This window comes from Bufo gargarizans, chromosome 1, assembly GCF_014858855.1.
Source record: "Bufo gargarizans isolate SCDJY-AF-19 chromosome 1, ASM1485885v1, whole genome shotgun sequence".
Lineage (NCBI taxonomy): Eukaryota > Metazoa > Chordata > Amphibia > Anura > Bufonidae > Bufo > Bufo gargarizans.
The window spans coordinates 195,018,274-195,035,766 of record NC_058080.1 but is presented as its reverse complement, the minus strand read 5'-3'; the positions used below and the strand labels follow the sequence as shown (position 1 = coordinate 195,035,766).

At 41.8% G+C, this 17,493-nt stretch overlaps 1 protein-coding gene across 2 annotated transcripts in view; it reads right to left on the bottom strand.

Annotated features, from left to right (window-relative positions):
• Window positions 1–17,493, bottom strand: part of MAML3 (mastermind like transcriptional coactivator 3) — a 373,092-nt gene that overhangs the window by 134,420 nt on the left and 221,179 nt on the right. For both annotated transcript variants that reach the window (XM_044300780.1, XM_044300788.1), the window contains exon 2: window positions 13,242–14,750. In XM_044300780.1, the coding sequence (XP_044156715.1) occupies window positions 13,242–14,750 (1,509 nt within the window). The remainder of the gene's footprint in view (window positions 1–13,241; window positions 14,751–17,493) is intronic.

Sequence of the window (17,493 nt, the reverse complement as noted above, 5' to 3'; positions counted from 1 at the left end):
CCGAGCATACTCGATCATCACTAATCTTCTTCAATCTATTATTTAGTGTAATATCTGGAAGTTCCTGAGTCCCAGTCCAAAATCTAACAGAGCCTCCGACTACCATCTGCCATTTGTGATATCGGTGTGTTCTTATATGGCACAGTGGCCTTTGAGCACCAAGGCCTTGGTAAGACAGGTACCACCGCACCCCTACAGCTTTCTTTCCTACCATATGATATATAATTTAGATACATTATGACTAACAACTCAGACAATCCAAAAATGAAATCTGAATAAACAGTACCATATGGATCCTAATTTTTTGTGGGAAAAATATTTTATATTTGCATTGTGAATCAGTTGCCCTTGAATAACCTGAACCCTTTTTTACAGGTAATTTAAAAAATAAAACACATTATCTAGCATGGTCATAATTTCACAAGATCCTTTGAAATGATGGTCACTGCAGTGTATCTCAAGCTAGACACATTCTTGGGACATGTCCAATTGCCCTTGACTTCGGAAGTTTGATATTATTACAGATATGCAATTACTCTTCATTATTCTTCATTAAAAAGGTCTCGGTGCTGCAGTGCCATACCGAGCATTGGATGAACTTTTACCTCCCATTTTCCTAGCAACAGAATGAAAGAATGGTGGGGGCAGAAAATATTTAACTGAGCCCAAGACAGATTAATAGACAAAGAGAAATCAAGCGTTTGCTCCTGTTTCATTAAATCCTCCCAGCCTCCTCCATTTGTAGGAGCATGGGCCTGAGCCAGCAATCAAAATAACATGCCTTGAGCGGCTCGCTGAATGCAAATGATAACATCGAAAATCCAGATTAACACTTTGGGTGCAAGAAAGCATTTTCAACCAACACGTTGTCGAATAAGAAAATGTTCCAACAACTAAAGCTTTCTTTGCTCATAGCTTGTGGCTAAAATTGTGGGGCACAGCTATACTCCTGTAAAGAGAATTATAGTTTAATAAATAGGCTCATTTGTGTTCCTGAATTTCCACATCCATAAATCTCATTCACTTGTTTTCCAAGAGATACAAGTATTTTCTACCTGCAGTGCAAGTCACAGAGAGATAAAAGCTTCGCTAAAATGTCAATAAATATACTTCGAATGGAGGCTTTCCAATTCCACTTGTGTTTAGCGTTAAACATGTTACAAATGATCAATCATTTTTGTAGGATTTCAGCATGATTCAAAAAGCTGTCTCCTCTCCATTCACCAAGATCTGCCTCCTCAGGTCGTCTCAGCACGCATGTGTTCTCAATAGGGAAGATACCTCTGGCACAGTTCTAGGATCGGGCATAAAAAAGAGAATTGGGCATATAGAAAAGAATTGGGCATATAGAAATCCAATTGCACAAAGCTTTTTTCCCCAGATATCAGTTGCCTGGGCAAAGTCAGAACACCCCAAACACATTGAACGGTTGGCGATCCTGTCGAATTTGGTGAGTTTACTCTATTTTATCAGTTATAATATTCATCTAATGTGTATGGCCACTGACCAATCACCTTCAATGGCTGTCCCTTCCGACCTGACCATACATACACTATGCACACCAAAGCATGCTTGTGTTAGGCACAGAGGAGAAGAAGACACTGCCAGGCACATCTTGTGGCAGCTTATCTTCCTTGAAAACAAAGGATTGGACATGTTGTAATTCAACATGCCAGATCATTTTTTCCCTGACAATAGACCAACCAAAGGGGATGTCCATTCAGGTCCGTTTCCCAATGCAGAGCTCCCATTGGGAAGTCCAGATGCTGGTACCCAAAGGCTGCCAGTTGGAAATAGTTCCTCAGTGGTGAAATGAAGCTTTTTATACGTGCCAGTTAAAGGGCTTGTACAAGTTAAATAAAAACTTGTGGGGCTAGTTTTAGATGTGATACAACATCAAAATAAGCAGTTTTTCTCTCCAGGTACATCCAGCATCACGCTCCAATCCTTAAAGGGTTATCTGATATCTAAAATATCCCCCAATGCTCGGGCCCCTTGTATGGATTATACTTACCTGCTCCCCGTCACCTACATCCCTCCGGATCCCTGCACGGCCGCTGCATCTCAGGATGGAGAGTTAATAGCAGGCTACCACGGGGACGAGCCCCCTTCAGGATGGTCATCGTTGCAGCCTGCTATTGGCTGTTCCCCTGTCGCCGGATGCTTTAATCCAAGCAAAGGGGAGATGCAGCAGTGGCCGTGCAGGGATCCAGAGTGGCATGTGTGTAGGGTCCTGGGCATGGGGGGGGGGGGGGGTATTTTAGATATCGGATAACCCCTTGAACCGTTGATGTCACCTTCCTAGCTAAAATTGGCACATTCCATGCACACAGGTCATCCTGCAGCCAATCCCTGTCCTCAGCAGTATATGGGAGATCACTGCATCATCAGTGGCAGATTTTAAAAACAGAAAACAAAGTAAAATACAAATGTTGTCGCAAGCCAAAAACTGCCAGAATTTTGCCACTGTGTCCACGTGAAAATTCTGGCTGCAAATTCCACTGTGTGAATGGTATAGGAGTTGAGTCAGAGGATAGAAGAGAAATCAACTTCCTCCATCAGTACTCATAGTACCCTGGATTCTATGGTACCAGTGTTCAAGGGTACAGAGCAGCAGCATGTGTTAGCACCTTGTTAGCAGACCATTGTCCAGTCACAAACTGCAGGTGGCAATGCCAGTCACAGGAGCAGAAAAATGCAAGAAAACAAGAGGCAAGGCCCGGTGGTGATGAAAACGCAACAAAGAGTTCACACATACCTCCCAACCATCCCAAATCCAGCCGCTGTTCCGGAAAGATGGCTGCATGTCCCGACTTCAACTGTATATGCATCCTCAGGACTATGTTCATCATGGGAATGGGGCTAGGTGAACGGGGCGAGGGCATCACTATTGTGAGGGGCACTAAAGGGTCATTCTTACTGTGACAGGAGCACTAAAGGGTCACAACTGTGAGGGGGACACAAAGGAAAAATCTCTACTGTGAGGGGGGAAATCCTTAATTTGTGGGAAGGCAACAGGAAACATCACTACTCTGTGGGGGACACTAAGGGGACATCCTGATTGTGTGTGCTACTTCAGGACAATATGTGGGCACCATAACGTGTCCTTCATGTCACATAAAGGAGGGCACTATTATTAAGTGGAGGCACAGAGGAAACTAAGCAGGATTGGGCGTGTATGGAGAATATTTTTCTTTAATTCTCTCTCCCTTCACAGAAACTATGCCATCTTATCTCCCCCTGACCATTTTCCTCACATAGCCCCTGCCACCTAGTGTCCCATACAAAGCCTCTGACCAGTTACTGTCTCCCCCATGCCCCTACACAAAGACCTTGCCAGCCTGCCTCTTTCCCCTACCCCCATTTTGGCTCTACTACTTTCCATTCTCTCACGTCTTTCCTTTGACAGGGCCTCAGCCAATGTTGTCTCCCCTGCTCCCCCAATAAAAGGTGGTGGTGGGGGGCAAGGCTTTTTGGATGTATGTGGCCCAGAAATTTTTGATGACATCCCTGTATTTATATTACAATAGGAAGAGGATAAGCCACTACATGTTGGCCATAGTGATGATATTTTACCTAGCTCCCAAATTTTACTATTTCCACCAGAAACAGTCGGATGAAGACTAACCTATAGGCCGGCCCAGTTTATCTCCACAGATGGTCTCTAATATTCTGAAATCTCACTAATAAATATGAAGATATACTGAAATATACAGTATATGTCTAAAATGGCATCTTATGACAACTGCATCTTATACTACTACTATAATACTAGATGCAGAAGACAATCTTTTTTTTTTTTTTCTAGTTGAGAAATAATACAGGAACACATGATTGTATCCAGAGTCCTGACTTTTTCTCATCTTTAATAAGCGCTCTATCTATGATCACATAATTTATGGCAGATCACAAAATGCACTGTGCTACCAGATCATGCTAATGGAAGCAGAGCTGAACATAAGGTGCCACTGCTCAACACGCTTCCTTCTTCCAATTACGCTTGCCTTTTGTTTGCAACAAAATAGAAGGCACAAGCTCTTAATATGATGGCGAGCAAGTAGCTGATCGGTGAAAGCTCTGCCGCGGCCAGGGTCTATTTAGACTTTCTCAAAGGGCGCTCTTCTGCCTTTGTTATCCCTGGGTTTCATGTTTACAGAGAAGGCTATTCTTTCTGTTCAGATATACCACCACTAGGACATGCTGCCAACCATCCAATTATTCATATTCATGGGAAACGAAGGCTACTCCCTCCCCCTCCCCTTCACTTTACTTTTGGAGCTGTGTGCTTTTCTTCCTAAATGTAATTAATGAGGCTCATCGCACATCTAGGAGCAGTAAACTCAAAGCACCAGCTATCCTCATTGACATGTTAATGGGAGGGTCAGCAGCATCCGACCTTCTCCCCAGGATGTTTATATACAACCAAATCAGCCAATAAAATGCTACACATCTCCGCTATACAGGAAGCGCCAACCAGTTCTCAATGCACAGAATATTTTCCTTAGATAATGTTGCCCCTTTCAAACTGGATTAACCCCTTTTCTAACATTTGTTATCGGCTAGTTAAGTGGGATTACAGGACATTATGCTATTTAGGAAACAGCTTTGTCAGGGTCTAAGGGTCCTTTAACACAAGCAGATATTCTGTCCGGTAACAATGAGCAGTTTTAATGCTGCTTTAATGGTGCAATCGCCCGACAAATGATCGCTCACTCGTTTGTTGGGTAATAACTGGCATGTTTTCATGGGGCAACAATCGGGCCAACATTCAACATTCATAGCAAACTATTGGCCTGTGTAAAAGGGCCATTTGGCTATATTTTTACGTAATGGAAATTTTTTCTCATGGAAATTTTGATGTAAATACGAAAGGATGAAACTACCTTCACTGGCATTGTAGTATACTATACTGTAAATATTTACTGTGGTATCCACACTGTTTGCTGTTTGAACAATGCCGCAAGATAAACTGAGAGATTCAAACTTTTAATGCTCTGCTCCAACTGGCGCCATTTTCTAGTCAACGTTTTTTTCATTAATTTTTACGTAAAAGATAATGTAGTCTGCAGCTCTAGTCTTCCAAAAAAAAAAAAAATCGATACTCAGTGGAAACCTGACCAACATATTATAAGCAATGGTATCCATCAGTTGGGATCCAGGGATTATTAGTAGGAATCCATTTCAAAACAAATTCTGCAAGGCTGTCACTACTAACTTAACCCGTGATGACTGAATTACTTCCTGATCAGACCCATTTTCTGTTTTTGTTTTTTTAATACATGCATCTTTGAAAGTTATAACTTTTTTTCCTTTTGGTTCTGTAAATAAATTTTGAGCTTTTATTTGGTGATAAATGTTTTTTTTTGTGAAATTTGTATTTTAGCATTTTTTGTTTTTATTTTTAATTCCTGGGAAAATGTATATTTTGCATATGTTTTCATTATTCTTTTTTAATACTTTTCAAGAATATGGGGGACTACAAGCTGTGGTATGGAGTGTGTTAACAGATTTTTTATTTTGTCTTTCTTTTTTTCATATTTTGTGCCCTCTATATGGCCATACAGGAACTTTGGAGGCATTTAACATTATACATTTCTATTGCTACTTTCTCCTGGAGCTGACATATTATCCCCAGATACAGAGGGAATAAGTCTCACTGCAGATCTGATCTTGGTCTGCTATGACCCAGCAGCTCGTGCAGATACCTGGCCCCAATGATCTCATGATCACTTGAACTGGAGCAGGAAGCCGGGAACGGAGCGTTGTGTGTACTGAAATGGAGAAGGCAGGAACAGTAAAGAACATCTTTGCCTTGTCACTGGCTGAGCTCCAAAGATTCTGTGTGCAGATGGGAGAAACTTACAGCAAGAGAACCATCACTGTAGCACTCCATGGCGGCATGACCAGAAAGAAGCCTCTCCTTTTTGGCCTCAATTCTAAGCATCATGCCTGAAGGAAAACCAGGCCCTGCCCATCTCCTGCCCAATAGCATCTCTATAGTAAAGAATGGAGGTGGCAGTATCATGCTGTGGGGGTGTTTATCAGCGGCTGGAACAGGGAGATTAGTCAGGGCTGATGGAAAGCTGAATGGAGCAAAATCCAGAGATATTCTTAACCACTTCCCATCTGGGCCATTTGCCCCCTTCCTGACCAGGCCTAATTTTGCAAAACTGACATATCTCACTTTATGTGGTAATAACTTTGGAACGCCTTTATTTATCCAAGTCATTCATTTTCTCGTGACACATTGTACTTCATGATAGTCATAAATTTGAGTCAAAATATTTCACCTTTATTTATGAAAAAATCCCAAATTTACCCAAAAATGTGAAAAATTCGCAATTTTCTAAATTTCAATTTCTCTGCTTTTAAAACAGAAAGTGATACCTCATAAAATATTTATTACTTAACATTCCCCATATGTCTACTTTATGTTGGCATCATTTTGGAAATGTCATTTTATTTTTTTAGGACGTTAGAAGGCTTAGAAGTTTAGAAGCAATTCTTCAAATTTTTAAGAAAATTGCCAAAACCCACTTTATAAGGACCAGTTCAGGTCTGAAGTCACTTTGTGGGGCCTACATAGTGGATACCCCCATAAATGACCCCATTGTAGAAACTACACCCCTCAAAGTATTCAAAACCGATTTTACAAACTCTGTTAACCCTTTATGCGTTCCACAAGAATTAAAGAAAAATGGAGATCAAATTTTTAAATTTCACTTTGTTGGCAGATTTTCCATTTTAATCCAATTTTTTCTTTAACACATCGATGGTTAACAGCCAAACAAAACTCAATATTTATTACCCAGATTCTGCGGTTTACAGAAACACCCCACATGTGGTCATAAACTGCTGTATGGGCACACGGCAGGGCGCAGAAGAAAAGGAACTCCACATGGTTTTTAGATGCCATGTCCCATTTGAAGCCCCCTGATGCACCCTTACAGTAGAAACTCCCAAGAAGTGACCCCATTTTGGAAACTAGGGGATAAGGTGCCAGTTTTATTAGTACTATTTTTGGGTACATATGATTTTTTGATCATTCATTATAACACTTTATGGGGCAAGGTGACCAAAAAATTGGTTGTTTTAGCACACTTTCTATTTATTTATTATTACAGCGTTCACTTGAGGGGTTCAGTAAAGTGACATTTTTATAGAGCAGATTGTTACGGACGTGGCGATACCTAATATGTATACTTTTTCTCATTTATTAAAGTTTTACACAATAATAGCATTTTTGAAACAAAAAAATTATGTTTTAATGTGTCCATGTTCTGAGAGCTATATATTTTTTACTTTTTTGAGAGATTTTCTTATGTAGGGGCTCATTTTTTGCGGGATGAGGTGACGGTTTTATTGGTACCATTTTGTGGGACATACGGGTTTTTGATCACTTGGTGTTGCACCTTTTGTGATGCAAGGTGACAAAAATTGCTTGTTTTGACACAGTTTTTATTTTTTTATTTTTTACGGTGTTCATCTGAGGGGTTAGCTCATGTGATATTTTTATAAAGCTGGTTTTTACGGACGCGGCAATACCTAATATGTATACTTTTTTTTATTTGTTTCACTTTAACACAATAATAGCATTTTTGAAACCAAAAAATGATGTTTTAGTGTCTCCATGTTCTAAGAGCTATAGTTTTTTTATTTTTTAAGAAATTTTCTTATGTAGGGGCTCATTTTTTGCGGGATGAGGTGACGGTTTTATTGGTACCATTTTGTGGGACATACGCGTTTTTGATCACTTGGTGTTGCACCTTTTGTGATGCAAGGTGACAAAAATTGCTTGTTTTGACACAGTTTTTTGTTGTTTTTTTACGGTGTTCACCCGAGGGGTTAGGTCATGTGATATTTTTATAGAGCTGGTTTTTACGGATGCGGCAATACCAAATATGTCTATTTTATTTTATTTTTTCTATTTTCTATGTGAAACTTTATTTTATTTTATTTTTTCAACCCTTTATTTATTTATTTATTTATTTATTTTTACACTTTTCGTCCCCCATAAGGTCATACAAGACCTCTGGGGGACATTTGCTTCACTTTTTCTTTTTTTTTTCACTGTTGATTTCTCCTGTAACTGGGGCTGACATAGTAGCCCCAGTTACAGAAGAAATGCACCCCCCAGAGAGGCTGTACAGCATGATTCTGCGCTGTACAGCCTCAGAGCAGGGCTGATCGAGGTCTCTGTAGGACCTCACACAGCTCCTGCACTCTCCGGTCCCGGCGGTCACATGACCGCCGGGCCGGAACAGCAAGCGCATAGAAGGCAGGGACACCTGGGAACTGTCCCTGCCTTCTCTCTGGGTTGCCCTGCTGTCACTGACAGCGGGCAACCCGATCAGCAGCTGCACGATTAGCGTGCAGCTGCTGTTTCTGAAAGGACGTTTTAAAACGTGCTTTCAGAAATAGAGGTCCACCCATAGGACCTTTATATCCTATGGGCGGACGGAAAGTGGTTAATGAAAACCTTATCCAGTGTGCTTTGGACCTCAGACTAGACTGAAGCTTTACCTTTCAACAAGGTAATGACCCTAAGCACATAGCAAAGACAATACAGGAATGGCTTAGGAACAACTCTGTAAATGTCCTTGAGTGGCCCAGCCATAGTCCTGACAGGAACCGAATTGAAGGACTGACCTGAAAATGGCAGTCCACTGATGGTCCCCATACAACCTGATAGAGCTTGAGAGTGTCTGCTGAGAAAAATGGCAGAAAATCTCTAAATGATGGGGTAAAACTTTTTTTTTATTTTTTATTATTTAGCACAAGGCAGAAACATAAAATGTGAAAAAAAGTGAAAGGGTCTGAAGACTTTCCGAATGCATTGTATATTTATATAATAGGGTTCGGTTTCGATACCATAAAAAAGTACTGCGATAATCTGCGTGCGTTTCGCATTTTATGGAACATCCGGCCCATAATAGAACAGTCTGATCCTATTTTTGGGGGGAACAAGGTGACAAAAAAATGGCGAATTGCACAGTTTTTATTTATTTTACGGCGCTCACCGCATAGGAGATTTTTTTATATTTTAATAGTTTGGACTTTTCAGATGTGGCAATATGTAATATGTTTATTTATTTATTGTTTATATATTTTATATGTAAAATTGGGAAAGGGGGTGATTTATACTTAATATTTTGTTTTGTTTTTTTTTTACTTTTAATTTACTAACTATTTCCCCCCTTAGGGGCCAGAACCTGGGATCTTTAAATCCCTTGTCCTATTTACTCTGATAGAGCTCTATCAGGGTGAATAGGACTTCACACTGTCCCTGCTGCCCTGTGCATAATACACACAGCAGCAGGGAGATTACCATGGCAGCCAGGGCTTCAGTAGCATCCTTGCTGCCATGGTAACCGATCGGAGCCCCTGGATTATACTGCTGGGGCTCTGATCAGAACTGCCACTGTACCACCAATGAGGAGGGGAGGGGTCCCTGTGGCCACTGCCACCAATGATTTTAATACTGGGGGGGGTCAAGGGGAGGGGGCGCACTGCGCCACCAATGATTTTAATACTGAGGGGTTGAGGTGAGGGGGCACACTGCGCCACCAATGATTTTAATATTGGGGGGTTGAGGAGAGGGGGGCACACTGCGCCACCAATGATTTTAATATTGGGGGGTTGAGGAGAGGGGGGCACACTGCGCCACCAATGATTTTAATACTGAGGAGGAGGGGGGGAGGGCGCACTGCACCACCAATGATAATATAATTGACATTTAATACAGGAGGCGGGTGCGGCACCTGAGGGCTTAACTGCCGCTAATCGCAGCTCACCGCCAGCACCAGTCTCCTGGATTTGTATTAAACATTTACTTTCATTGGTGGCGCAGTGCGCCCGCCCCTCTCTCCTCATTGGTGGCAGCAGCGGCACAGGGGGGAGGGAGAGACTGCTTCCTTCTCCCCTTTGCTGCAGAGAGCAGTGTGCGCCTTGTTCTCTGATACTAGACTGCGCAATAGCGAAGCCTAGTATCAAAAAAAGGCAAATCCTGGTATCAAGGTCGATACCAGGCAAAAGCATCAATTGGGTATCGAAAATTCAATACCTGAAACAACCCTATTATATAAGATCTGAAAGTAGATGATAAAGCCACCACTGGCACATATTTGGCCATTATTTTCCTCCAACATGACTGATTCAGAAATATGTAAATAAATGGAAATGTTTGAGTGGGGACACTCATTACAATGTCAATGGGAACTCACAGTTTTTTATGCCAGACTTCAGCTAAAATGAATTTTTGTTCAGCTGTGACGAGCATAAATATTTACAATAATGATGCCTTATTAGACCTTCTTGACACACTAGAAACACACTGTAGAAAAGCTACCCCTAAAAATGTAAGATTAGAGTATAGCACTAGCCTTTTCCTGCCATACAATTCAGGTTTGTCAACTTGTTTAAAGAAAACCCGACTGCCCATCAAGTCAGGTCTTCAAGTTTCCAGATACGAATATTTAATAGCAAAAATAACAGGCTGATTCATATGAGGAATGTTTAAGGCTAGCTGCACATGTCCGTTTACTTGATCCAGCAGGCTGATCCAGAAGGGCCAAATACTGCTGTTCACCGCCCAACCCCATTAACTATAGTGGAATCCGGTGGTGGACAAAAAAATGGTGCCTCCACCGTGTTTTGTCTGGCCCAGACCCACAGATCCACGCTGAGTCCCATTACACTTTGGCCTCATTGACCAAAGTAGTGCATGTCTACATGGATTTTGCAACGACCCATGGTTAGTGGATAATCACTGATGTGCAAATAAACACATTAAAATCAATGGGTATGAGTGCTATCTGTCGGAGAACATCGACAGCATGCATCCGTGAATCACTGACGTGTGAAAGAAGCCTTAGAATAAAGTTGCCCAGTTGATTACGGGAGGTCCAGCTTTTCAGATCTGGCTATTAGTGTGCATATTTTCTCTGCAGAGGCTCCCATTGATTACCTACAAATTGAGGTGTAATTCAGCAGTAAGGTTTTGTGATTAGTATTGTAGTGCTACTATGATAAATGTATGAAAGCTTGGGAACCCACCGCTAGGATCCTCTCAATCATTAGAACAGGGATCCCGAGCCCCCCTTTTCCTAAGAAGTTTGAATAGAGCGGTGGTCACACAAGCACTGCTGCTCAATTCAAAATCTATGGAACTAATGGAGGAAGCCAAGCATAGTCCAGTGATCGGTGGATATCCCAGAAAGTGAGCTTGCTCTGCAATCCAGTTTACATTTGCCAAATGAAAAAGTCTTTGAGGGCCAGAGTTCCTTCAGGAGGTCAAGGTCAAGAAGTCTGCATCAGACTGGTAGAAGTCAGACTAGACATAAAGTACCATATTTTTCGCCCTATAAGACGCACCAGCCCATAAGACTTTTGAGGAGGAAAATAAGAAAAAAATAATTTTGAACCAAAAGGTGTGCTTTTGGTGGGTTTTGAACTAATGGTGGTCTGTGGATGACACTATTATGTGGGCTCTGTGGATGACACTGTTATGGAGAGGATCTGTGGATGACGCACTGTTATGGGGGATCTGTGGATGGCACTGTTATGGTGGATCTGTGGATGACACTGCTAGGGGGTGGAATCTGTGGATGACACATATATAGCATCTTATGCTATATATGTGTCATCCACAGATCCCCCCCATAACACTGTCCTTGTGTAAATAGTGACCCCCAATACAGGTGGTGGAGGCCAGCAACTTGTATTGGAATCACGGTGGGGCCCAGTGCAGTCACTGTTCTATATTACACCGGGCCCCACTCACAGCAGTATTTATTAAGTGAACTCATGGGTAAAGCTTTGTTAAGGTATAGCAATCCTCTAAAGCAGTAGCGCACGTAGTACTCACTATGAAACTCCCACAGCAGGAAGGGCGGCCGTCAGCGTAACGTCACTCACTCTGTCACGCGCCTGCTCTGCCTGCTTCATTCATAAAGTGGGAGAAGCATGCGTGTGAGGAAGTGAGTGAATGGCCAGCCTCCCTGCTACGGGAGTTTCGTAGTGAGTACTACGTGCGCTACTGCTGCAGAGGATTGCTATACCTTTACAAAGCTTTACCCATTACTTCACTTAATAAATACTGCTGTGAGCGGGGCCCGGTGTAATAGAGAACAGTGACTGCGCTGTGCCCCGCTGCTATTCCGGCCTCCAGCCCCTCCTCCCTCCCTGCTGATACATCGCAGGCCGCGCTGTGCAGTATCTCGGACGGCAATGTATCAGTGCAAAGTAAAAATGGCAGCATTCGCCCCATAAGACGCACTGCCTCCCCCCCCCCCCACTTTTGCGTCTTATAAGGCAAAAAATACGGTATGTCACAATGGCTGCTAACGACAATTATTTCTGAGGATAGTAAATAAAGACAGCAAGACAAATATGTTTCATTCTTGCTTATCTGTTTCCACTCAGGTTTTAGAACCTTGTGCACACAGCTAGAGGTTTAAAGAAAATAAATTGCTGACAAACGCACATGTGACCCAGGGTTACTCGCAATCACTGTCTATCTGATAAAAAAACAATATCATGTACCCTATCTCTATCCTGTCTCATTATCTTCAGGACTCACTGCTACATAGCAGGGAAAGAATTGGGATTTCCTACCAAGGACCTATGCATGCAGGACGACCTGTCAGTCTCAGAAATATAAACTATAAACTATATGGTGCACAGAGTCAGAAGAAATATTACAAGACTAAGTGCAGACCTGATTATGATTTGATATTGTGCAGGCTGGTAGTCACAGGATCCATATCAATATATACAATTTACAAGACCAGACCTTGGTAGATGCAGGCCTCCTGTCAATAACATACGGGTGCTTTCTGCAGTCAAAACCCTATATACACTCTTGATCACTTATCTTCCCAGACAAGTACACAGACATAATCTATAGGCATCCCTCTTGGCTGTATCATCCTCGTCAATTACTTCTGCACACAAGACTCTATACTGTATGTTGTATTCGAGAAGGGGAGCAAATAAACTTCTTCCAATGTCCCTAATAGGGTGGCTATTCTCCATTGAAACAAGGATATAACATTGAAAGCAACGCTAAGCTAATATCTCATTATACACAGATATGTTACGTTGCAGAATGTCTGCAATCTAAAATCTGAGCTCAATATACCTAACAACAAAATGTCATACACACAACGAGGGCCCAGTATGGTATGAGGGTAGATGCCAAATTGAAAATCTGTAGTCATAACATGCTGGAGTTCTCTTACCTGGCTGTGACCCGGGAGAGATCCATAAGCCATTTGTTGATTCATAAGTCCTTTCTGCTTCATTATAAGTAGCCGCTTCTGCTCCTCACTCAAATGGCTCATCTGAGGTGGCATCGGTGGCTGCTGCTGCTGTTGCATGTATGGTAACATGACATTTTTGTTTTGGTTGGCAATTGGAGGAGTCATTCTTTGACTCATATCTATACTATAGTGTGACAGTGGTTTAGTATTACCATAATTGAGCATATTGGTAGTTTTGTTGATTGAGTTTGAATTTAAGTTGCTGGTCTGCTGGTTTATCATGTTCATGTGGCTTTGAGGGAGGTAGTTGTTCATTGTGGTTTTCGGGGGATTATTTGCCATTGGAGGTACAATAGCATTTTGGTTGTTGAAAGCTTGGGGATACATCATTGGACTATTTGGCTTTTCATTACCAAAGGCTCCTCCATATGGACTAGATGGAGGTCCCACGGGTGACCAACTGGAAGGCTGGTTTGTATGTGGCTGCGGCTGCGGCTGTGGCTGCTGTTGGTGTTGCTGTTTTTGTTGTACGAGTTTTGCTCTTTGTTGTTGTTGAGCTGCCATTTGTTTGAGCTGCTCAGCTGGAGACAAGTCAGCACTTGGGAGGTTAACAGAGCCACTTCCAGAGCTAGAAGTTGGAGTCATGACATATCCATTACCAGGTCTTGTTGAGGTTTGACCAGGTGTGTGAGGTGGATTAGGAGTCTGTGGGGACTGGACAACGCAACTTGCAGGTGATCCAGCAAGCATTAATGTAGATGGAGCACTGGAGACTGAGGGTATGCTGGAAACAGATGATACATTAGAAAAAGAAGGACCAGATGAGGATGGACGAACTTGAGGAGAGCCCATAGAGACGTGAGGGAATGGAGAGTGGGATGGATCACTCTTTACACTGGCACTTTCTTGAGGAAGGGGTGTTTGAGTTGCAGGTCTGGAAAAATCCAGCTCCTTCTTCTCCTCAAAGTCCTCATTGAATAAGTCCTGGATATCATCCTCAGGAACAGTATTTGCAAGCTCATCGATCAACTCCTGCCATTCTTGATCATTCAGATTTATGTCAGAGAAAAGCTTATTTTGGTTGGAAAGAGAAGTATCAGATGTATCAATGACTGAAGCATCATCTAGTGGTTCTTGTTTCATTTCCTTATTGAGGATATTAAAGCTCTCCTCCAGTTCAGTAGCATTAGATCCATTTACTGCTAGCTTTACATCCTGCTGGCCACCATTCTTATTTATGTCTTCTAATCCTCCTGAATGTGTTACATTATTTGTAACAGGTAGATGTGGCTTTATGTCAAGCTGGTGAAGAGGTGACACAGAAGGCAGTGGCATATTGGACAAATTATTAAGAGTGTCCATACCTGGCATCTCTTTCCTTCTCCGTTTAGCAGAGGGTGAAAACCTCCCATCACAGATGCCATTCTGCTGCTCTCCATTAAGTGGTGAACGAGCACCTTCTAACTTCTTCTGCACAGCTTCTTGAAGCTAAGTAGAAAAGAGAGAATATAAATAAGTATGTGGGAATTAAAATATTTTAATTTCTAAAAAAGTGGTACACATCCGAATGTTGTAAACCTGTTGTAATTTTTTTTTTATTTGGACATTTGTTCACATCATAAAGATGGATTTAAACCCTATGAGAGGCAAATATTTTCTATATATTTTCTGTATCTATCACGTCAAGTTATAAAGTCATAATCTATATACAACCTTATCATTTCCAAAACTGTATTTGCATAAAAGAAAAATGGAATGCTAAGAAATAAAAGAAAACATATCGTAAAAAAAAAAATATTGTAAAAGACAGAAGCCAACACTGGATCGTATAACTACAGGTCCTTCTCAAAAAATTAGCATATTGTGATAAAGTTCATTATTTTCTGTAATGTACTGATAAACATTAGACTTTCATATATTTTAGATTCATTACACACCAACTGAAGTAGTCCAAGCCTTTTATTGTTTTAATATTGATGATTTTGGCATACAGCTCATGAAAACCCAAAATTCCTATCTCAAAAAATTAGCATATCATGAAAAGGTTCTCTAAACGAGCTATTAACCTAATCATCTGAATCAACTAATTAACTCTAAACACCTGCAAAAGATTCCTGAGGCTTTTAAAAACTCCCAGCCTGGTTCATTACTCAAAACCGCAATCATGGGTAAGACTGCCGACCTGACTGCTGTCCAGAAGGCCATCATTGACACCCTCAAGCAAAAGGGTAAGACACAGAAAGAAATTTCTGAACGAATAGGCTGTTCCCAGAGTGCTGTATCAAGGCACCTCAGTGGGAAGTCTGTGGGAAGGAAAAAGTGTGGCAGAAAACGCTGCACAATGAGAAGAGGTGACCGGACCCTGAGGAAGATTGTGGAGAAGGACCGATTGCAGACCTTGGGGGACCTGCGGAAGCAGTGGACTGAGTCTGGAGTAGAAACATCCGGAGCCACCGTGTACAGGCGTGTGCAGGAAATGGGCTACAGGTGCTGCATTCCCCAGGTCAAGGCACTTTTGAACCAGAAACAGCGGCAGAAGCGCCTGACCTGGGCTACAGAGAAGCAGCACTGGACTGTTGCTCAGTGGTCCAAAGTGATTTTTTCGGATGAAAGCAAATTTTGCATGTCATTCGGAAATCAAGGTGCCAGAGTCTGGAGGAAGACTGGGGAGAGGGAAATGCCAAAATGCCTGGTCCAGTGTCAAGTACCCACAGTCAGTGATGGTCTGGGATGCCATGTCAGCTGCTGGTGTTGGTCCACTTTGTTTTATCAAGGGCAGGGTCAATGCAGCTAGCTATCAGGAGATTTTGGAGCACTTCATGCTTCCATCTGCTGAAAAGCTTTATGGAGATGAAGATTTCATTTTTCAGCACGACCTGGCACCTGCTCACAGTGCCAAAACCACTGGTAAATGGTTTACTGACCATGGTATTACTGTGCTCAATTGGCCTGCCAACTCTCCTGACCTGAACCCCATAGAGAATCTGTGGGATATTGGGAAGAGAAAGTTGAGAGACGCAAGACCCAACACTCTGGATGAGCTTAAGGCCGCTATCGAAGCATCCTGGGCCTCCATAACACCTCAGCAGTGCCACAGGCTGATTGCCTCCATGCCACGCCGCATTGAAGCAGTCATTTCTGCAAAAGGATTCCCGACCAAGTATTGAGTGCATAACTGAACATAATTATTTGAAGGTTGACTTTTTTTTGTATTAAAAACACTTTTCTTTTATTGGTCAGATGAAATATGCTAATTTTTTGAGATAGGAAATTTGGGTTTTCATGAGCTGTATGCCAAAATCATCAATATTAAAACAATAAAAGGCTTGAACTACTTCAGTTGGTGTGTAATGAATCTAAAATATATGAAAGTCTAATGTTTATCAGTACATTACAGAAAATAATGAACTTTATCACAATATGCTAATTTTTTGAGAAGGACCTGTATATGTCCCAACATGCTTGTGATCCCATGGCATCAAAGTGGATTAAATTCTCTGCCGAAAGCAACTGTTGATGAAAAACTAAGCAAAAAAAACTCTAAAAACTCGAAGACAAGCCTGAGGTGTGCATCTTCTAACTACACACACATTGTACGAATAAAACCTATGTATGACATTTGCCTTTTGTCATACCTCTTTAATGTTTGAAGTGTTTTCAAGACACTCCCTCCTAAAATCAAAGACTTAGACCAGAGTGGCATCAGAGGCAGTGCAGCTGATCCACCCAGGCATGTAAAGTCAGCATAACTGAGACTGTCTCTTGTCAGGGCCTGTTACACCCAAGCGTTAGGGGTCCTGGGGAAGGTGAGGCTTTTGGTTTACAGCAGATCAAAGACTGCACAGATCCACTGCACTGACGTCATATCGTGTTCCATAGCAGACAGTGTTCTGTGCAGGAAGACAACATGATTTCCACAGCATATAAATCTATAGTGTTCTAGTTGAAAAAAAAAAGCAAAAAAGAAATAGCTAGGCTGTAAAAAGAACAGAAATGCCCCAAAACAACGAGTAAAACTACGCCACAATTTACACATGTTGCGTGTGTTTCAGACATTGGAGTCAAGATTTCATGAAATACCTGGCATCACTACATTGATAATACATTTACAGTGGTCAGTGGTTGTATACAGCTAGGCTCTACTGGGTGGCTGCAACAGTTCATATCACATTACTCTTTAATCATAACCCCAACACAACTGGGCTCAACAGCATGTGGGAATAAACATCTA